The sequence below is a fragment of the Chelon labrosus genome (genome assembly GCF_963514085.1).
Source record: "Chelon labrosus genome assembly, chromosome: 6".
NCBI classification, from domain to species: Eukaryota; Metazoa; Chordata; class Actinopteri; order Mugiliformes; family Mugilidae; genus Chelon; species Chelon labrosus.
The window spans coordinates 20,255,946-20,277,617 of NC_140342.1; the positions used below are offsets into that span (position 1 = coordinate 20,255,946).

General features: G+C 43.2%; 1 protein-coding gene across 1 annotated transcript; it reads left to right on the plus strand.

Moving 5' to 3' along the window:
- The first annotated feature begins 8,272 nt into the window (after positions 1-8,272).
- Positions 8,273-19,087, plus strand: LOC311489700 (noelin-3-like). The gene is made up of 6 exons (XM_084546899.1): positions 8,273-8,650; positions 11,411-11,554; positions 12,757-12,912; positions 14,328-14,547; positions 15,480-15,586; positions 17,198-19,087. Exons 1-6 carry the CDS (start codon positions 8,582-8,584, stop codon positions 17,873-17,875), a joined length of 1,374 nt encoding a protein of 457 aa, XP_084403025.1. The 5' UTR covers positions 8,273-8,581; the 3' UTR covers positions 17,876-19,087.
- The last annotated feature ends 2,585 nt before the right edge of the window (positions 19,088-21,672 follow it).

The window sequence follows — 21,672 nt, forward strand, 5'->3', positions numbered from 1 at the left end:
TGTCGGGTTGAATGTCTGTATTGTTGAAATGAGTAGTGCTCTTATTGTGATTCTGCGCTGCCTGATACATATTTACCTTCCTTCGCTATGATAATTTAAGATTAGGAGGATTAGCGGTTCCAAGTGATGGATCCTGTCGTGCCCGGGCGCCGTGATCTCTCCCAGCTTTTTTTTTTAAACACCCCCCTCCCCCCTTCCTCTTACTCAGATTTGACTTTGATAAAAATCTGTCTGCATCTTCACCTCCCTCCGCTTAAAGCCATGATAGCAACGACTTCAGAGCCGCTTCTCGAACCTGTGTACCTGCAGTATGTTTACAACCTATGTACAACTGAAATAAATGTTTGGTGCTTTGCCAAATGCACATTGCAATCGTTTGCATTCACTTGCAGATTGAACTGTTTCTGGAGCGAATCGAGTCCGTAGAACCGGTGTGTGTAGTGCATGTAGATCTTACCCACACTGACTCACTACACTCCATAAGTGGCTAAAGCTTTCTAACCAGTGCACCATCAGTTTTTGCAGAAAAAAACAAAGAAAAACCTTTATTTATATCTATATGATCATGCTACTACAGCTTAAATACTTCTTCTGCTACTTGAGAGCATGCCTGATCAACAATCAGTCCAATTTAAAGCACATCTGCTACCAAAGCTTTCATTTTTCTGCACCCACACCAACCAGCTTCCATACAGGCAGCAGAAACTGTGTATGTTTCTCCCCGCTCTTCCCTGTGAAATTCTCACGGAGATCACATGGAGATTAGTCTGCAGCGTGGTGTCGCCACAATAATAGCTCAGAGCTTTTGTCAGCGCTGCTCAAGTGTCAACGGCAAATGCAGATTGACGGTAATTATGTTTTCCTCCCGGGGAAGTATGAAAGGACAGATTACATTCGCGATAATGAGGCGCGTAAGGCCGTCGCGCGCGCTTTGCAAAAACTGGATGAGACAGAAGAGCAGAACATCACTCCTCTCCTCGGAACAGCGGCACAAAAACACAATTCTGACATTTTGTTTGTTGTGCAAGTTTCCCGGTAGGTAGGAGTGAAAGGGTTCATTTTTAAAAGCAATGCGGGTCTGCAGAACACCAGGGTTAGGATGTTACATTACCAAACAGCCTCAGGAAGTGGCGGTATTTATTTGGCAAATGACTCATGCCTTTTTTGTTTTTCATCCTTACTAGTTCAAAACGAAACAAAAAAAAAGTGAGGGGGGAAAAAGAAGCCAACTGGACGAGTTGAAGAGGATGTTCTCGAGGATGTTTTGCCTCTGAACCTCTAAATGACTGCTGGGGACTTAAGGTTTTTATCTGTGCGTGTTCACACCTTGAGTCTGGAGCCTCTGGCCAATAACGGGTCATTAGCGCACCATTCAACGAGGGAAGAAAACTGGATCGACACAAATTCCTCCAATTACAGACTAGCGTATCTGGTCGTTGCAGGCCGTAGCTGTGAGTTCCAGGTGGGCACCACCAACAGATGTCCCTAACAACTAACTCAACTCCCCACCAGGTTAACCATCAACGTGAACGACGGGGAACCTTCACAGACATCCTTACCACTTACTTTTTCAAAAATCTGGTTTTCAAAACTCCCTTTTTGACACACTTCCAACAGCCTCGACTGAACCACTGCGTTTAAACACTTTCTTAATCTTCCCCTTTGCCCATTTCTGATGTGACAACTCCACAAGCGTGCTGTGGCTGGCTCCGTTTGCTGTAATGAGGTGCTTTTACGTTGTCAGAAGAAACAGCATTCTGTTGCCTGCCTTTGGGTTTTTTTGGTCAAATTGTGAAGATTCTGTACATCCGTTTGTTGTAAAAGCGCACGTTTCTTACATGTTCCACCAGACTATCGAGTGCCTTCTTCTACGCTGTAGTGTGCTGAGGAGGCAGCACTAAGAAGAAGGGTACCTCGCTGCTAGACAAAGTGATGCAGAGGGTGGGCAGATGCAAGGACCTTGAACAATGTCCACCACCCTCTACACAACACCACGGTCAGGCAGAGAAGCTCGTGCAGTGACAGGCTGCTGTCTCTGTCTTGCTCTACGGACAGGTTGAGGAGGTCGTTCGTCCCTCAGGCCATAAGACTCTACAACGCCTCCCTGTGAGGAACCAACTGGACTGTGGTCATTGCTGATACTACTGTACTGGACACCGATAAATATCTTTTACAAAAACCTTCAAGAAATCATGGCGTCTGCAGGTTGGAATCTCAGAATTTATCTTGATTTACTCGATTTACAAACCCTCAGCCCTGTCATCTCACATGTCATCTTATTTTATTTTATTTTTTTCTGAGCGACTACACACAGTAAAAGCCGTTTAGTAAAGACGTTAGCGAGGTCTGTTAAGTTTTGGTTGCCTCCTCCAGAACTGTTGTCAGTCTGAGTCATTACGTCTGTTAGCAGAGCTCTCCGTGTACTTCTCAAACCTGAATGCTGTCGCCGTGTTCTGGTCAGTGGCCGCTCATATGGCGATGAGTAATCATTAAGTTTGTGTGCCCGACAAGTCTGCTGGGCCTCATGGCTGTGTCATTGTTTGTTAAAAATCAAAGCAGGCCCACCTGTTTCTCATCTTCGGAGGCAGAGCAACATGGTTCATGGAGAATAAAGTTAAATCAGAGTACTCTACTTACCCTAAATGTAACTTCTGCCTCAACCCACCTAGTCGCAGTCAATCTATCGGGATGCCCGTTTTGGTCAATATGCCAAAAAACATCCTGTCAAAGCTACGGGGCTGCCATGGGCAACAGTCACATCTGATGAGGAGCCTTTTCCCAGAGAGAAGAGGAGAAGGGAATTTATTTATTTATTTATTTATTTTTTTTTAATGTGTGTCTATACTATGGAAGTGTTAAATTCTCCATCCCCTGCTCTTACACATTCTCTACCCATTTAATCCTTTCCAGGGTCACGAACAGCTGGACCCTATCGCGGCATGTATTAAGCCAGAGGACGAGAAAGTTTCTACTCTGTCTGAGGACTAACGGGGTGAGACACACAATCACGTTTGAGGCAATTGACAATTCAGAATCTCTGATTCCTTTTTGCTTGGGCGATTTTAAAGGAGAGGAAGCACAGACACACACAGATGCTGAACAGAAACGAAGACAGTCTGAGCCGCCTTACGCACTTGTTGTGTGTTGCATGTTTCTGCAGAATCATAAAGGTTTGACCTTAAATTTGACGTGTGTTGTTTCTTAAAATACTGCTTATTAACTAAATTTAATTAACCAACTAAAGCTGGGTAGTGTGTCTGAAACCTCTCATTTAAAAGGAGACCCTTGATACCTGCTGATCATCATAATTTTGCATATTTGCCGGCAGTGAAAAATAGCATTAATGTGAAGAGTGAGGAATGATAACGTCGAGAAAGAAGAGTCCAGCTGCACACACCCAACACACATTGCCAACATCACTGAATCAGTGGGAGCGCTGGGCTTGGTTTCCCGCAACAAAAGGTTCCAATCGTGGGGAGATAGCAATACCCAAAGCGTGTCTTTTCTATTTCCAGTTTATGCCATGTAGTTCTTGTTGTATTCATCGCTGAAAACCTCACTTCGCTTCGATATGATGGTGGAAATTGAACATTTTTCAGAGTTTTCGTAGCTATCTTGAATCCAGAATAACATCAGAGATATTTTCTCAGCACACCGGCGTTTGCAAGCTTTAGGAGTCGATCTCCCTGTCAGGGAGGATTTGCAGGGGACATTCAGAAAAGGCATTTCTTGAGCCATCCACTTTAAGAAGTAAGGGTCAGATTCAGTGAATGACAGTTTTTCCAGCCACAGTCTTTCCCAAAATCGCAGCTAATCACATACTGGCTGGGTAGCAAATGCTCTGTGGAGCAGGACCAGTATATGGCCCAGTGATTGGGGCCGGTTCCATTGTACATATTTGCAAATGTAAATGGGATTTTTGGAGTGATGTTGTCTTATTTCTGGAACAAATCCCAAAAGTTCTGGTTTAACAGCATTAAGTGCATAAGCAATCATGCTACCTTAGTTAGCTATCTTATTTAATTAGCATAGTTATGAGTACCAAAAAGTTTTAGGTCAAGAATACTTTATTTGCCCCAAATTTAAACTCGCCTCAGAAGCCTTTACAGTCTGCCCAACACAGAATCCATCTTACACACAGTAAGATCTGTTAACATGACACTATGAAGGCCAACTCTGCAGATCTCGCTGTGTGCAGCACAGGCTTAAACCCCTGGACAGATGGGGGGCAAAATCTGGACAGCTAACTGATATCAAGCTGCGGCTGCTTTAGACCAAAGCCTTTTACACTCCAACTGCTTCGCCAGAACTCCTTGGTGACCGAGAGTGGAAAACGTCTGCTGTGCTGCAAAGATACCGACTGTAAAAGTTTCTAACAGGCGAGGCGAAAACAGCAAAAGCTGCGCGCGCACTTTCCTGAATAAAGAAAGATAAAGAGGATTTGTTTAAAATGGCCAGCGCTGTGTAATTTTCTGCTGTTTGGAGAGGAACACTGAAAACAGCCTGTATCGACTGGTGTCTCTTTTGTAGCAAGATAATTGCTTCTTCTCTCTGTTGATATTTTCTTGAAAGACAGAATTCCTGCGGACAATAAATCTGCTGTGTTTACATCATTAGCATTTTTCAGTAGTCTATTGATTTTTTTTCCCCCCTCCCACTTCTTCTGTAAATACATTGTTTGTGGCAATTTTGAAAGTATATTTGAGCTGCAAAAGATACCCCGGGCTCATCATGTGTCATAACCAATTTGAACTGGATTGAGCCACAAAGCGAAGCAGCAGCCGCCGCTGCCGTCGATGCTGGAGAGGAGCTCATCAGGAATGCAGGTCATGGCTTACAAAACTCCTTTGTTCGAGTGTGCCAAGAAACTTCTGTCTCCTCCTGTCAAAGACACTTGAGCATTCCCTGTTCAAACAGTTTCTCTGGGAAACACTCCAACAGCACTCTGCGTCGTTGCCCAACACATCAGCTCGTCCCAACCTGCTGTTGACTGGTGATCTGGAGAAGGCCTGTAGAGATCCCTACTCCTCAAATCTCTGGTTTGTACAAGTCATTCTTTCATCACCAGTGCACAGGGGGAAAATAGATAAATCCTACAGGCCCATCCATTTCTGAAACCCGAAAGCGTGTCCTGACTCACCTAATCTAACAGAACTTTGCATCATCTTGTCTTTTTTAAAAAAGAAATAAGAATGGACTGACCATAATACACAGAAAAGAGGGAAACACTGATTGGCATGCCGAACTGAAAGGCTTCCCGCAAGGTTTGTAGGTGACTCCTGCTGTCAAGGACGTGTTCTTGTTGCCTGCGAAAAGCCTCCAGGGGAAAAGTCTGAATGGCAATTCAAGTACAGAAGTCATGGCTCAGGACCAGCGTAAGTGCTCTTTAGGTAAAAATGTTGCAGATGTTTATTAGACACGCGATAAATAATACCTTCTATGCAAAATATGAGGCACGTCTTCTGCAGTGAAGGTGCATGAGGAGACTCGAGGAAAATACACCAGCTACTCAGCAAAATGAGACGTCCTTGCTTCTGCCGTCAATTAATTTTGCCACTATTTTATGGACTCTTAGATGAGCATTATGGTGCATTATAGTGTTTGATTCAATCTCAACATGGCATAATATTCCAATTGTGCCACGTTGCTTTTATACACCGATCAGGCATAACATTATGACCACCTTCCTAATATTGTGTAGGCCTCCCTTGTCCCTCCAAAACAGTTGTGACTCATCAGAGAATAGACATGGGTCTTCTGAGGGTGTCCTGTGGTGTCTGACAACAGGACGTTGTTAGTGGGGGGCCTATGGGTTGAGGGGAGGGGCCTCTGTGGATCATCCAACAGATACTTGACCAGTTTGGGATCTTCATGTTTGTTTTTGAGTTGTTCCTAAACCGTTTTTGTGTGTGTGCCTGTGTCAGGCTGCATCCTGCTGGGGATGGCTGCTGCCATCAAGGAGTGTCATTGCTATGGGGTGGGGGTGCCTGGTCTGGTCTAGGTGGGTGCTACATGTCTAAGTAACATCCACACGAATGAATGTCAGGTCCAAACGTTTCCCAGCAGAACACTGTATTGTTATTGTTATTGTTCAGATGGTCAGTGTTATTTACTTCTCCTGTCAGTGGTCATAATGTTATGGCTGATTGATGTGTAGCTTAGCATAAATGGTGCTTTCATATGTGACTGTGTAGAGTTTTCACCCCAATTTTAAGATGTGTATGCATGTGTGATACAATGCAATTGCCTAGCAATCTTTTCATCACCTTGTATTTTGTGTGCATGACTTCCCATGCTGTAATCAAGTGGCATCCTCTGGGGCTAGTTATTTTGTTGCAGGTTCCGGTGAGCAAAATCAAATTTAGCAAACCTACATCTTCATCTGCAAAGTTACGGTGGCGCATACAAAATTCCTTGCTCTTCTCTTCTTCAAGTTGCCGTTCTCAGATCAATGTCCAGATCACGCATAGGTTCAAGAAAAACCAAGACAAGATGGCGCAAAAGGGAGAAAAGTGAAGATCCAACTTCATGAGGAGGAAAGTATGTATGCATGCAGATGAGCAGTTATTCTATTTTGCTAATTGACCCGTCCCTCTTACCATCACAGACAATAGCTGAACCTGCTGCACAGTATGTGACACACAGCTTATGGAGGCAGTTAAACCCCTTTCATATCAGCACATCATAATACAGATCATATGTCTCGGAGTATGACCTAATTTCATACGCAAGCGTGATATTATTGTACGTGTTTTCAAAGTCGGTGTGACTTATACCACTGGAGTATCATTATAGTCAATACAGCTACTTTAAGGGCCCTAAAATAAACTTACCATGGAATCGCCACGTTCTTTTGATATCAGATTTACGTATGTCAAAAATGCAAAGCTCCATTTGTAGCCCACAGCTAAATGACATCCACCATTGATTGCACAAGCTATAGCTGCAAACAGGAGGTGTCTGGAAGGAGCAGCTGCTATTACTAAACATTTTTCCAGCAGCAATTGCGTTTCTTGCAGCCTGGGTCATCTCACTGTCATGAACTCTAACGCAGGATATTGATGTTTTACTCCTACGTGTTTTTTTGCCAAAAAACACTTGGAACAACTGTGGAAAAACTGGTAAAAAGAATGAGATAAATGACAACTAAAAGTCTTCTTTTCCCAGTCTCTAAATCAAGAATCAAGAATCCTTTATTGTCATTATGTGAGAACATAACGAAATTTTGGGCGGTAGCTCCTGGCTTAAAAAGTGCAATAAAAAACAAACAAACAAACCTTAAATGTCTTGAGGTGTATGTTCAGACAAGAATTTACATGTGAGGTCTTGTAAATCTCAAGTTGAACAGCTTGGGAATGCAGACGCTGAAGCAGAAGCTCTTGAAAACAGTGTGCCATCTGAGCGTATGTGACTAATGACTACGGCCAGAAAGAAACAATAACAGCGTCGCATCACGAAAAGCTTCGTGTAGAGTGTTTCAGAAAATTTGTCACATCATAATATATATTTTACAGTGTTTAGTTATATACACTGAAATAATGTGTCTAAAATATGGCCGTAACGCAACTTGATTAAAATGGAGGTGCAGAATTCATTATTTTTTTAAAAAGAATGTTGTTTTATTTGCTTGATGTTAACTGTTCATAATCCTTCTCATATTTTGGTTACTCAGTTGCTATTTCCTTAAACTAAAAAGCAGCACGCTGTCTTAAAGTTTCGTTAGCTTTAGCATCAGTTTTTTTAGCCTTATGGTCCACACTTAAAAAAAAAACCACATTTTTTTAATTTTGTAATTTTCTTTTTTAATTACAAACAATTTAGTTAATTAACAAAAAATGTTTGCGTTTTTTTTTTTTGTCATTTTTACATTTTTTATTTCATCATTTTTTTTGGCGCAAATGGTCCTCCATACATACTCGTCAAAACCATTAAAATAACTCTCATATGACTTGAATATGTGAAAAAATAGTATTCTCTCTCTCTTTCACACAAATCTCTCTCTCCTTTTCTCTCTCTCTCTCTCTCTCTCTCTCTCTCTCTCTCTCTTTCACACAAATCTCTCTCTCTCTCTCTTAGCTCTGATCTCATAACTCTACCTTCTTATTTTCTCTTGAATACTGCCAGCTGCAACTTTTGTCACCGCACAGCTGCCGGTGGTCCCTCCTCTCTCTCTCTCTCTCTCTCTCTCTCTCTCTTATACACACACAAAATCTCGATTCATTAAAAGTCAAGAGAGGCGGCAGGGTGATGTCATATCCGTGAAGAAGTGTCCCTGAACGCAGCTCGGATTTTCGCTGCATGCCCAGAAACTTTTTCTCCCCCCCCCTCCCTGCAGTGAGGAGCTTTCTCCCCGCTGCCCATATGGCATGCGTAACGGGGACGAGTGGATGGATGTGCCCCCCTCTTCCTCTCCAGGAAGCCGCGGTGTACACCAGCGCGTAGTGGACGTGGTGGCGGCGACGGCGACGGCAGCGGCAGCGGCGGCGAGTGCCCACGGACGAAAACTTGCGTGAACATTTTTTTTTGTTGCAGTCGCGGAGTCGAGGAGGCGGAGGAGGGGGAAACGGCGTGAGCAGCCAGGATGTGGTCGCTGTCCGTGGTCCTGAACCCGCTGCTGTTTCTCCTGCTGTTCGGATACTGCCCTTCAGTGGTGAGTGTCCGGCATCATATTCCTGCCAGAAACCACGCAATAAACTTAAGTATGAGCTCTGGCTGCCATGCCACGGCTGGGCTGTTAAGTTTAGACGACTGTGGAGGTATTTTTTATTTGGGTGGATCGTTTCACGGTGCTTCGTGGATGCACGACAACCAAAGAAATGAGTCATTTCAGTTGCCTGTTATTATTTCATGCTTGCCTGTTTCTTTGATTTTTGCTGCTGCAGTCCATGATTTGAGGTATAAAATGCTGAATTTATTTAAGTAGGTTGAGGAGCAGCACGTTGTTTATTACTTACATCAACCATAGCACTGACATTGATCCTGGAGCATTGCCCGGCTCATAACTCACTTTTAAAGGAGAGTTCTGTCTTTGTAAATAATAAAATCAAATAAATAAAACACTGCTTCTATCTAAAAATCACCTTCTGACAACAGATGTTCCTCTAAACATCTTGATACAAGCAAAAAAATGCAGCCTTCTCTTTCATTTCATTGTTTCTTTAAATGTAATGATTCTTGGGATATTTTTAAGCTTCTGAGATGCATTTGAGGGCAATCATGACAAATGTGCAACTCTCAGATCCCCAAGCCATTTGGACAAGAACAGTGGTCGATTAGGTTCATCCCACCCATGCAGAGTACGGTCCCCCCTGTGCCAGCGTCTTGATTGCAAAGCAGTGTCCTCACCGTGTTATCACCTCGCCACGGTTGAAAGTGGAGTGCAAGAATGCCGCTCGTTCTGAAATCAGGAAATGTTTACGGGCTGCTGAAAAAGAAAACTGCTTTCAGATCAGCCTGCATGGAAAAATAAAAGGAGGAAGCAGATGTCTGAATTTTTTAATGAGGAAAAAAAAACTCTTTGTGCAGAGTTCTTACAACACCCAAAAAAAAAAACTCAATTGGAGAGTGCATGCATCTGGCTTGGCTGAGTGACAGAATCGTTTTAATATGAGGAAATGTGAGAGTGAGAAGAGGGGGGGAAAGGATGTGCGTCACTCAAGAGACGGGAGAAAGACCATTTTAACAGATTAGAGAAACTGGCTTCTTTTCAGGAGCCTTTCAAAGCAAAGTAAGATGTCTTTTTCTCCCTCCCTCTTTTATCCCATTCAGCTATGACACCACCAGAGAGAGACAGAGAGAGAGAGAGAGAGAGAGAGGCAGATTCCAGCTACAGCTAGGGTGCATTCAGCATCTCACACTACGGCCATAATGTGCCGCACATGACCTCCAGATATTTCAATGCGATGCCGCCTTTTCTTCTTTCTGCTGCTTTTCACGGCCGCGGCTTTATTTTTCACGACGTGCACGCGCCGAGCAGAAAAGCTCAAAGGTGGCACGTCCTGTAGAATATTATATTCTGCTCTTTGGGGGTTTTTATTGAATAATCACGTCAGGGCCAGTCTTGGCATCAGTGGATTGAGATTTAAGTCCCAGATCACAGGCTTTACAAGCAACCAGGAGCTGGGAAGACAAAGATCAGGGCTGCAGTGCTTTGATAGCATCTATAGCACTATTTTCTCAGATTATGTCAACATAAGAGAGTTAAAAAAAAGAAGTGAAACTCAGGGAATTGAAAACAAAATGACGAGCCAGGATGGAAGGGCTGAAAACCAAAATACAGACAAGATACATACAAGATACAACATAAACTGCTCGAGTTACTTATTCTCCAAAACTTCTTCACTTTACAGTATAAACTGCCAGAAAGGAGCCTCTCCGTGGGTGAAAGTGATGAGTCAAAGCCTGAACCTTCTCCTCGGCGTGACGTTTTTTTTTCGCCTGCTCAGAGGGGACGTGATCTTTCATGGCTCTTTAAGCTGCTCCGGCTGACAGGCGAAGATGAATGAGGGGAAGAAAGGATGCCTGCGCTATGAAAACGGGGCACTTCACTTTAAACATTATTTTTAAATATATAAATCCATAAGCTTCAAAGGGTGGCGGACGCCAAAGTTCACATGCTTTACATGCTGCTCTCCCTCCAGATTTAGTTTTCAAATGTGTAACAAAATCCAAATAATGACACGGTAGTCTGCCAAAGTGGTTCTCCGTGCAGACGAATGTGCCATCCTCAGTCAAAGGTTGCCAGCACTCAGCTGCAGGCTGGCTGTTAATTCCCCATGCTGACGGTAAACAGCAGCATTGTTCAAATAGTGTTGCTGTGATCAACTTTTCCAGCACTTCGCAACACTCTGATCAACGCTACTAGTTTTCACTGCGTCGGCTCCGGCATGAGCTGATGGGTGCTGCGCTCAAATATGCAGCGCTGGCTTATGATGCATAACTTCCTTAAGGCTTAAAGGCAAGCCCTGTGTAGCATATTGAACGTAATAAGAAAAGGAGAAGCTCCCACAAATCAGGTTTATCTATGTCTCCCAGCAGGACTTTCAGTTTAGGCGCTGGAAAGCCTAGCGAGGGGAAACAGAGGAATTTCAGCACTCTGGTTATTCATCAAGGCCGGGAAACACTATTTATTGTTGAAGAGGAAATTCACTGGAGACCATATGTTGCGAGCAGAGGAATATCTTACAGCAAAAGCACTTTGTTCTTTTCAAAGAAGAGACTTTTTAGAAGTCAGTGGAATTGGTTGGTGTCAAAGCTTCGGGGGCGTGAGGCAGCAGAATGGATGACCAAGGGAAAAAAATACAACCGAACGTAACAAGCCGAGGTTTCACGATAGCGATATAATCTGTGCTGAATTTGTTTTGTGTGCGCGCCGTGTGTTTTACAATGCCCCCTGTGCCTCCGCATGCAGACCATCAGGCCAAAGGAGGGGTGGCAGGTGTACAGCTCCGCTCAGGATGCAGATGGGCGTTGTATCTGCACAGTGGTGGCACCTGAACAGAATCTGTGCTCCAGAGATGCCAAAGGCAGACAGCTCCGCCAGCTCCTGGAGAAGGTACGCAGCCACACACACACACACATTTCTATTCACGACACCACACACGCGTGCACACACAGCCGCTGTAAGCAAGCAAGCGCACCTGAATTCATATATATCACAATGATTCCTATCACCGCTGATGCTTCTTTGTTGCCCTAATCCTCGAGAGATTGCACCAGCCGGGTCCATAACCCTGTTTTCCACTTCTGCATATTTTTCACGGATGACATCAGCTGAATGGCTGCTTGTGAAGATGAGAACGCTCTTCATGTCACCTTAACAGAACTGGAGTGCCACTTCTTTTTTTTTTTTTTTTTTGCAACAAAGCATTCAAGGGTTAATGTATTTGATTGGAGACGACGGAAAGGAGAAAATCATTAAAAAATCAGCTTTTCAAAAGCTATTGGGAGCTATTTGTTAACACCAATCACAGTGGATTTAAAAAAATAAAAAGAAGAAGGAAAGAAAGTATGCGTCTTGTATTCTAATTGTCTAAGTAGAAGCATCTAATGCAGACAGCAGTGATATAAAGCATCGTCTACAAACAAACAAATAGCGCAGCACCGGAGTCACTTTCCTCAATGGGTGCGCCATATAAGGAAACGCTGCTGTAGCCTACATTTTAATGTTGTGTGCCAAAGGCTGTTCTCTGTCATTCACAGGGGCCTTTGACACTAATGTACTAAGCTGCCTCGGGGCATCAGTGAGGCCATTTCAGGATCCCTCTGCCACTGCCAGAAAAGTATGCATGACACAATGTATGAGTGTTGTGCCACTTTGCTAGCGATGTGCTCTGGTAATGTTGGTTTGTTATAATTAGAGCCACAGAGAGAGGAGAGGAGAGGAGAAGAGAAGAGGCGTATTTCTTCTTGTTTACATGCCCCATAAACCTAGTGAGCCTTTGTTAAACCAGAGAAGAAAAGCAGAGTCTGAATTATGAAAAGCTGCAGATTCAACAGTACGTCTGCCAATTTAGCGGAGTCTAGGCTGGGGAAACAGATCGGGAAAACTGCCACGTAACGGCGACACATCCATGTAAGATTTGGCCCAAGCTGTGGGTTGTTAAAAGACAATCACCTTGGAGGTCAAAACGTTGATTTGTTCCTCGGGAAGTCAGAGCGTGGCAGGCCCACCGAGCGGCTCGAACACGGAGGACATTTTAATCTTGTGGCGGACGGGAAAATCAATGCGGCGCGCTGTTTCATTCTTTTCAAAAGGTGCAGAACATGTCGCAGTCAATCGAGGTGCTGAACCTGCGGACGCAGAGGGACTTTCAGTACATCATGAGGATGGAGAGCCAGATCAAAGGCCTGCGGTCAAAGTTCCGGCAGATCGAATCGGACAGGAAGACGCTCGTCAACAAAAACTTTCAGGTATGGTTTTGTTTGATGTTTAACTTTGTGAGGAACATCACAGGGATGCTGGGGAGATGAGCCCTTCTAAAGATACCTGAGAAGCATTTTAATTTGATGAACTTTCATTCCTGATTTGATCAATACAGGGGGCTGCGCTGCCCAGCCAAAGACAAGGTTATCTTTACTACTGATGCCTACATAAGGATTATCCGTTGTGCTATTGTTTGACCCACAAAGAGGCCGTGACCAAGGAGAATAATTTAATTTAATAGAACCTTATCTTATTCAGTTACTGTATTTAAACCGTACTGTTATGCTGATGCCTACTATTGTTTTACCACCTTGCTTCATTTGGAGTTAACTCTCCCAAACAATACATAGAATCTAACTCACTTTACTTCAAAACTGAGCAGTAACAAACTAAATATATTTAAAGTTGATACATTTCAAAGACTTTTGATTTGGTTCTGATATAAAGTTAATTTCAAGCTTTCATCTTTCATCTGGAACAAGATCAACTGCTTTTTGTGAGAGGAGTAAGGAATTACATATAATCTGACCACGATCAACATCAACATAAATTAAGGTATTATAGCTTAAGTTTGGGAACTAGACCACGGCCCATATCATTCTATTTCCTGTGCTTACCTATAAAAGTTTGTCCTAACTCTCTCTCTGTCTCTGTTCGTCTCAGTTTTCAACCCCCACTCTCCCCTTCCCTCTCTTTTCTTTTATTCCTCTTCATTACAGGAACCTGAGTCTCACTCCCTGGGTTCCTCTACCATCATCAGTCTACAGATTCCTCCAGCTTCGTGTCTTTCCTTTGACCCTTTTCATCCCATACCCTCGACCCCTTTTCATCCCATACCCTCGAGGCCTTTCACCCCTTTTCATCCCATGCCCTCGACAGTTTCATCCCATCTTCTCGATGCTTTTCAGCCCTTTTCATCCCATACTCCCGACACATTTTCATCCCATCCCCTCGATGCCTTTCACCCCTTTTCATCCCATCCCCTCGACAAATTTTCATCCCATCCTCTCGATGTTTTTCACTGCTTTTCATCCCATACCCCAACACCTTTTCATCCCATACCCCAACACCTTTTCATCCCATCCTCTTGATGCTTTTCACCCCTTTTCATCCCATCCCCTCGACCCATTTTCATCCCTCCATCCATTTCTCTCACAACCTGTCTACCAATAAACTTTCTTTTCTGTTTCTTTTCTGCTTTGTCCTTAGGCATGAACAAATTGTGCTGTTTTCCCTCACCAAATTATGCTTTTTGTTATAGTCTGTAAGAAGTGAAAACAAAGGAAGGAGACAACTGTTCCTCATCAGCACACACCTTTAAGAAGATGTATTGGTTGCAGTATATTGCCAAACTGGGAGGTTTGTTCTTCTTACACCGTGTCACCTCCGTTGTCCGTTCCAGGAGCTGAAGGGAAAGATGGAGTCCTTGCAGCCACTGATCCCCGTCCTGGAGCAGTACAAGACAGACGCAAAGCTCATCTCCCAGTTCAAAGAGGAGATCAGAAACCTGTCTGGTGTGTTGATGGGCATCCAGGAGGAGATGGGTGCTTATGACTACGAAGAGCTGCAGCAGAAGGTCCTAAACCTGGAAAACAGGCTCCGAAATTGTATGAGCAAACTCAGTAAGTCCGTTGAAAAAAAGAGAAAGAAAAGAAAAAAGGGGTGTTGGTGTGGTGACCTCAGATTATGCAGTGGCCAGGGATCAGAGGCGCATTTCTTGCAGCTGCTAGCAGATTGGCGTTTTAGATACAGAGCAGAACTCCCACCAGAGACTGATATAATGTTAGTGGCTTGAGAAAAAGCCTCATACACACAGTCAACAAACATTTTTGCAAGCTAAAGAAAAAATGTCAGAGAGTATCACAAAGCTTTGTATTTGGCCGCAACCCATGCTTACAGAAAGCAAAAACCGATAAAGTTGCGCTGGAAGTTTATGTTTTGAGTTTGATTTCTTCTTCTTCTGTGGTTACATTACTACGCCTGCGGAGGTTTGACTGCGGTAATGAGATCAATTCTGCCTCCGGAGCAGCTTTGATAAAGGTTTGCATAACTAAAGCTCCAATTTGCCAGCCGCCAGGTTATCAACAGTGATGTTGCCTGTCAAAGTGTCAACACAAATAGCTAACGTGCAAAAGCTAATAGGACGTGGCTGGAAATCTGTCAGCGCTCGAGACGATCGCTTAAGCATTCATTGTGCGTGAGCTTTGATTGATTGGGTAAAATTGCACTTCAACACTCAACTTCCAAGCTTGTGTGCAAGTGATAGCCTACTGTCATTTGGCCCAATTAAAGTGTCTGGTTAGATGAATTAAGTGCAACTCAAAGTACTTCAAATATTAAACCATGTGGGATAAATGTTCCCCGAGCTCTGACACATGACAAAGGGTTTTACAAGTTGCTGTGTTGTGGCTTCTTTGCAACAGCAGCAATGTCGGCATTCTGCGCACAGAACTGAAACCGCCACCACCAGATTAATGCAGTTCATTCCTTTTCAGATGTATTCCAGTCATAGCATCATAACAAATGTGACCCAAGTTGTGTGATGTGTTCCCAGCATGCGGAAAGCTAATGAAGATCACTGGTCCGCTGACAGTGAAAACTTCAGGGACCAGATTCGGAGCCTGGATGACTGACCCACTGGCGTCTCCCAAAAACAACAGGGTGAGTTTATGCGCTCCTTTTAAAAAAGTTGCAAGTCTTTGAAGCAACGCTGAGCAGTTTAATAATTTACATACAACCGCTTCCCTCCCGTTGTTCAGAAGGGAAAGATGTTGTTGATCATGCTTACTAAAGCCCTTTCCCAAACTGAGTTCAAACACAAAACTTGATTCCACTTGCTGGGGGTTTTCATATACATGAAGCAGTTGGGATCCTTTTAACTGAAAGGGGAGAAAATGCAAACTGACTTTCATGAAGAGTTTGCACTTTGATTGCTTCTTGGCAAAGATCAGATCGTTGATCAGTACGTTTTACAGAATGGGTAGAAGCCAAAACACTACGTACATAATGATCTAGACACGATAACGGCTGCCCTTCAACAAAGAAATAAAAGTTCATAAATGATATAAAGTAAAACCTGCCACAAACTCAGAATATAGAGAAGATTACCTTGAGGAGTTTACATTTTTACGGCCTGACGAGTGTGTTGATCCTTCCACAAAGGCATTTTTTGAATTTGATTATACGTTCAACAAAAACACCCTCTAACTAACTTTATAAGCACTTGCTTGCCCTTGTCAGTTCATTAGGTATACCAGTGACACCGAACGCATTCTAATACAATATGGTATTCAGCTTTTGTCAAAAAAGAATAACTCAGAGAGCTGCTGATTCAACTGTGTTTTCATTTTGGAGGCTGTGGTCCGTAGTGCTATTCAACTGCGCCGTGCCGACGCGTGTTTCTATTATTCTGACAACCCCGTTTTAGTCAGTGGGCTAGGCTAAATAACAGAAACACTTTAATTCAATAAAGTTTAACAGCATCACAAACTGCATCCTCGTGAACTGACATGTGAGTGTACAATGTGCTGTTACCGGGTGTAGACGCCTGACCTGCTTATCAAAGCGTCGCTCAATAGCACCAGTTAGCTAGTCATGAAAAACTTGATCGTGGAGACTTTCATTTGAATAAAAGACATTTAAGTCTTGCTGTTAGATTCAGAAAGAGCCCAAGAACCCTAACCCTAACCCTAACCAAGATCATAGTTGCTCACAGATTATTGCCTGATTTTGTGTTTTGTTGCCCCCAAAATTGGATATGCTGTCATTTTAAAACCACATTTGCCACCTCCAGGTGTCGCCAAATCAACCTACACTGAAGCATTTAAGATTATATAATCTTAAAGATTGCCACTTTAAATTTAGTAAATAGGGAATAAAAATGTAAAATACTGTTTCAATTAACAGTTGTGTATTACAGAAACATTCATTGATCTTGCTTGGATCCTGCTTCTCAGTTTATAAATCCATTTTCTGTGGTTACAGTTGTGTTATTTGGGCCTAGTTTGGCCTTATCAGTACCAATAAATGAAAAGTGCATATTTGGCCATTTGTCCTCTAAAAATGTTTGGAAAACGGCTGCTTTATTTCTTCCTTGTATTCCTTCGTTTATTTTTGTAAGAACTTTGTTTCCTTTACTTTTTATGGAAATATGCACATACATTATGTCAGAATTTATTTTCTTATACAGTTCTTCAGGCTGCTTATTATTGCAGCCATGATTATGTGAGATACTAGTCTTCAGGGATCTTGTCTGTGTTTATTTGTCCCCAGGTCTGGTACATGGACAGCTACACCAACAACAAGATAGTAAAAGAGTATAAATCCATCGCCGATTTTGTGGCAGGAGTCGAATCCAGAACCTACAACCTCCCTTTCAAATGGGCCGGAACCAACCACGTGGTGTACAACGGCTCTCTGTACTACAACAAGATGCAGAGCAACATCATCGTGAGGTACAGCTTCGAGACAGGCCGCGTGGTCACGCAGAGGGCGCTGGAGTCGGCGGGCTTCCACAACGTGTACCCGTACACCTGGGGAGGCTTCTCGGACATCGACCTGATGGCGGACGAGCTGGGCCTGTGGGCCGTGTACGCGACCAACCAGAACGCCGGGAACATCGTGATCAGCCAGCTGAACCCGGACACGCTCCAGATCCTCAGCACGTGGAACACTGAGTACTCGAAGAGGAACGCCGGCGAGTCTTTCATGATCTGCGGGACCCTCTACATCACTAACTCCCACCTGACCGGCGCCAAGGTGTACTACGCCTATTCCACCAAAACATCCACCTACGAGTACACAGACATCCCCTTCCATAACCAGTACTTTCACATGTCCATGCTGGACTACAACGCCAGGGACCGTGCTCTCTACGGCTGGAACAACGGCCACCAGGTCCTGTTTAACGTTACACTTTTCCACATCATTAAAACCGAGGATGACTCTTAAAAAAAAAAAAAAAAAAAACTACTGTACACATGAAAAAAAGAAAAGAAAATGGAAAGTTGTGCCTGAATGTTAATTTATTTGACTTTCCTTGATTAGTTTTTTGCGTTTTATTTACACATTGAGCTATTAACCTGCTGTTTTTAACATGATGTGTTCATTGATTCAAGTGGAAACGTGACATTTAGTGAACAAACCAAACGACGACCGAAAAATTGAGAGTAAGTTATGAAGCGTACTTCAACCACGTTGCAGACTAAATAATAATACTTTTACTTGTAACAATGAGCTTCAAGTCATTTCTGAACCTCCATTATTTTCCCCCTAAAATGAAAGCTTTTGGAGAATAAAGGCGCCGTGTTTATAATGGTTTTCTCATTCGGCGCTGCATTTTTACAGTCCTCCTAATTCGTCCATATTTTGACTCATTAATTGTCCGTCTCGTTTCCATTCTTCCCCTCGCCGTGCATTCATTACGATCCGCAAATTTATTCCCGCCTTTCACGGCCTCCACTTAGCGTTCAATTTGTCATTGTGCTTTTCCTCCCCCCCCCCCGAAAGTTTTTGCACTTGACCTTGTACCAGACAACGAGAAACGTGGTGAACCATAATGCACCTGTGTAGTTGATGTGTTTGGCTTTTCTGTGTCTATGAAGATTCTCAGTCATCCAGGTCATAGGGCGTCTTGAAGTGCTAAGTCAAAGTACTTAGCGAACCCCCTCCTCCCCCCCAAAAAATAAATCTGGTTGCCTTTAACTTAGTACACTGAGAAATTAGCTTTTATTTTGTAACTTCAGCAGCGGTTTGTATGCCTTATTCGGTGCAGTATCTTCTGTGAGCCCAAGGATAACAGCTCTCGTGCATGAATGTTGGCTATCCTAATAGCATTTTTACTGTGACTGTACATCTGTGTATTTTGTATCTGCATAACATCCCATTCTCCTCCTCTCTAGCTACAGTAACGGTAAAGGTCCATTTATACAGACAGCGTGATTTAATAAAGATCCATTTGTGTAAATAAGAAGTTATACATGACCAAAATAAAAGTATTGTTTTCATTAAGGGTGCGTTCTGTGTGTGATTTCAACTTATTTTAACGTCCACTACAAACCACAGACATGACTACAACGAAGGACTTGATTAAGTGTTTGCTTTTCTTTCATATCCTGCTCTACTCTACCTGTTTTTACATCTCCGTGGTTATTTTCCAGAGCTGTTACCCCACCGTGAGCTATTAGCTAATTTCCTGATTACTCTACGAAACAGGCCGACGTCTCCGAGCTGTGAATATCACTTTCTGCTTGACAGTTTGTAAAAGCTTTGATTTGCATCTTGGCTTGACAGTGGATTTAAACTCCATCCTTTGTGAGCGCTACCACATGTGTGCTGTATTTATTTGGCATGTGTCATAACTCACATAGTCTATGTTAATGATGACATTTGGGTCTATTGGCAGCAAGAAATAAATTTAAAAAAAAAAAATGTAATGCAGGAGCTATTTTAAATTCAAAACATGTTGAGAGCATTATAGCCAGTGAATGTTTTCACTGTGCAGAATCATGCAAAGAAAATTAACAGATAACAGACAGCATTTAGGGTGCTAATAATAATTGACTAAATACACGAATCAGCCACAACATTAAAACCACTGACAACACTAAAACTTTTGGACCTGGCATTCATTCATGTGGATGTTACTTAGACATGTAGCACCCACCTAGACCAGACCAGACACCCCCACCCCATAGCAATGACACTCCTTGATGGCAGCAGCCATCCTCAGCAGGATGCAGCCTGACAAAGGCACACACACAAAAATACGGTTTAGGAACACCTAAAAAAAAAAACAAGAAGAACAGCACGAGGTGTTGACCTGGCCTCTAAATTCACTAGATCCCAAACTGGAGACTAGATCCGTCTCTGTCCAGACTCATATAATATATTTATGTATTGTAGACTCTGAGCAACTTAAATAAAAACATTTTTGCAGAACATTATGACGTTGTCGCAACATTGACCTTTGACCTTCGGGATACATGGTGAAATGATGTCATAATTAACAAATTAATTCCATTATGGCCAGACAACATCTGGCTACGGCTGTCAGCAGCACAACACAAAGGAATAATGGAACGGACAAACAACAGAAACCTCTTTTATTCTTCTTTCCGCTGATAAAACTGAGACGTAAAAGGAAGACTAATGGCAGCCCATGCACTGAAACATGATAAGCCGTCTTACCTGCTCACAAGCTCATTAATCGTAGACGTAGAGTTACACCTTTAATTAGCAGCCTGTTCCCGAAGGAGCAACCTTTTAACTCGGATGGATGAAATCTGAAAAATTCATGGGTAAGACAAAACAAGAAGTAAAAAAAAAAAACAAAAAAAAAACAAGCTGACGTACCATTGAGACAAGTGAAACTATCTTTCGCCTAATCAGAATTCCCTTGTCCTAAAATAAACATAATAATTAAAGCGAGATGACGAGATTAACAAGACAGGGACCAGATAAGAACTCTGTGCTTAATAATTATTATCTCAAATAGCATTGTGAAATCCGAGAATGGAAGTTAATTATGAAGCAAACTAAATTCTCTAGAAATCTTGCAAGGTCAATGAGGGACGCGGGTCTCTTAATATAGTTTTGAGGATGAAAATTAATCTTTGTTTCCAGGATTTTGCTGCTGGAAAAATGTGTCAGCTGAGATGATATTTAAAACAGCTGAAATCTTGTTGCAGCTCTATACGGAAACTTCCTTCTTAAGATTCACACTTTTTTCCAGCTCTGATCTGTTCACTCACATGAATGGAGGACTCATTAGGGAGCCTTTCTGCATTGAAGAGGTGTGACTGCGGGAGGTCTGTGTGTGTCTAATGACCCTCAGGACTATTTTATGCCATAATGTGCTGCACACGTACCGGGCTGGACACAATTACAGGACACGCTGTAATATCCAGTGTGAGGAGACCGACCGACCGCCCGCCCACGGCTTTATCTCTGACAGGTTTCCAGAGCTGAAACTCTCCTCCGGGTCAGATCAATGCAGGTCGGCTCGGGCGGCGCGCATCTCAAAGGTCAGAGAAGCAGTCGCACGTGAGTACATGCCTTAGGAAACGCAAGACTGGATCTCTTGAGATATTGATCCCTCGAGTGCAGCAATGTCAAGCAGCTCAACGGGCATCGGCTCGTATGCTTCTTTCAGCATTGAATTCTGAATCATTATGACTAGCTACAGGCTTGTACAGCATGACAGTAGGTATGACAGGTGGTGGATCCAGCACAGCTAACATGTCTTATAACGATCATCACCTAGGAAGGATTCAATAAACTAAAAACCAGGAAGTCCAGCAAATTTGCTCTTCTCCGAGACAGGCCAAGTTCTTCTCCTTCTAATAAAGTTATATAACTTAGGTTCAGGAACAAGTCCACACCTATATAGGCACGTCTAACCTTTCCTCGCCCGTTTAGTTCAGCCACCCCGAACCCTCTCTGTCCTTTCTTCTCCTTTACAAGGAACTGGGAAGACACAGAGCCGAGGACCACCATCTGTCTCTACATCTTCCTTCATCCCATCCTCTCAATCAATTCATCCCATCCTCTCGATCCTTTCATCCCATCCCCTCGACCTCTTCATCCCATCCCCTCGATCCCTTCACCACATCCCCTCGATCCCTTCATCCCATCCCCTCGATCCCCTCATCCCATCCCATCGATCCCTTCATCTCATCCCCTCGATCCCTTCATCCCATCCCCTTGATCCCTTCATCCCATCCCATCGATCCCTTCATCCCATTCCC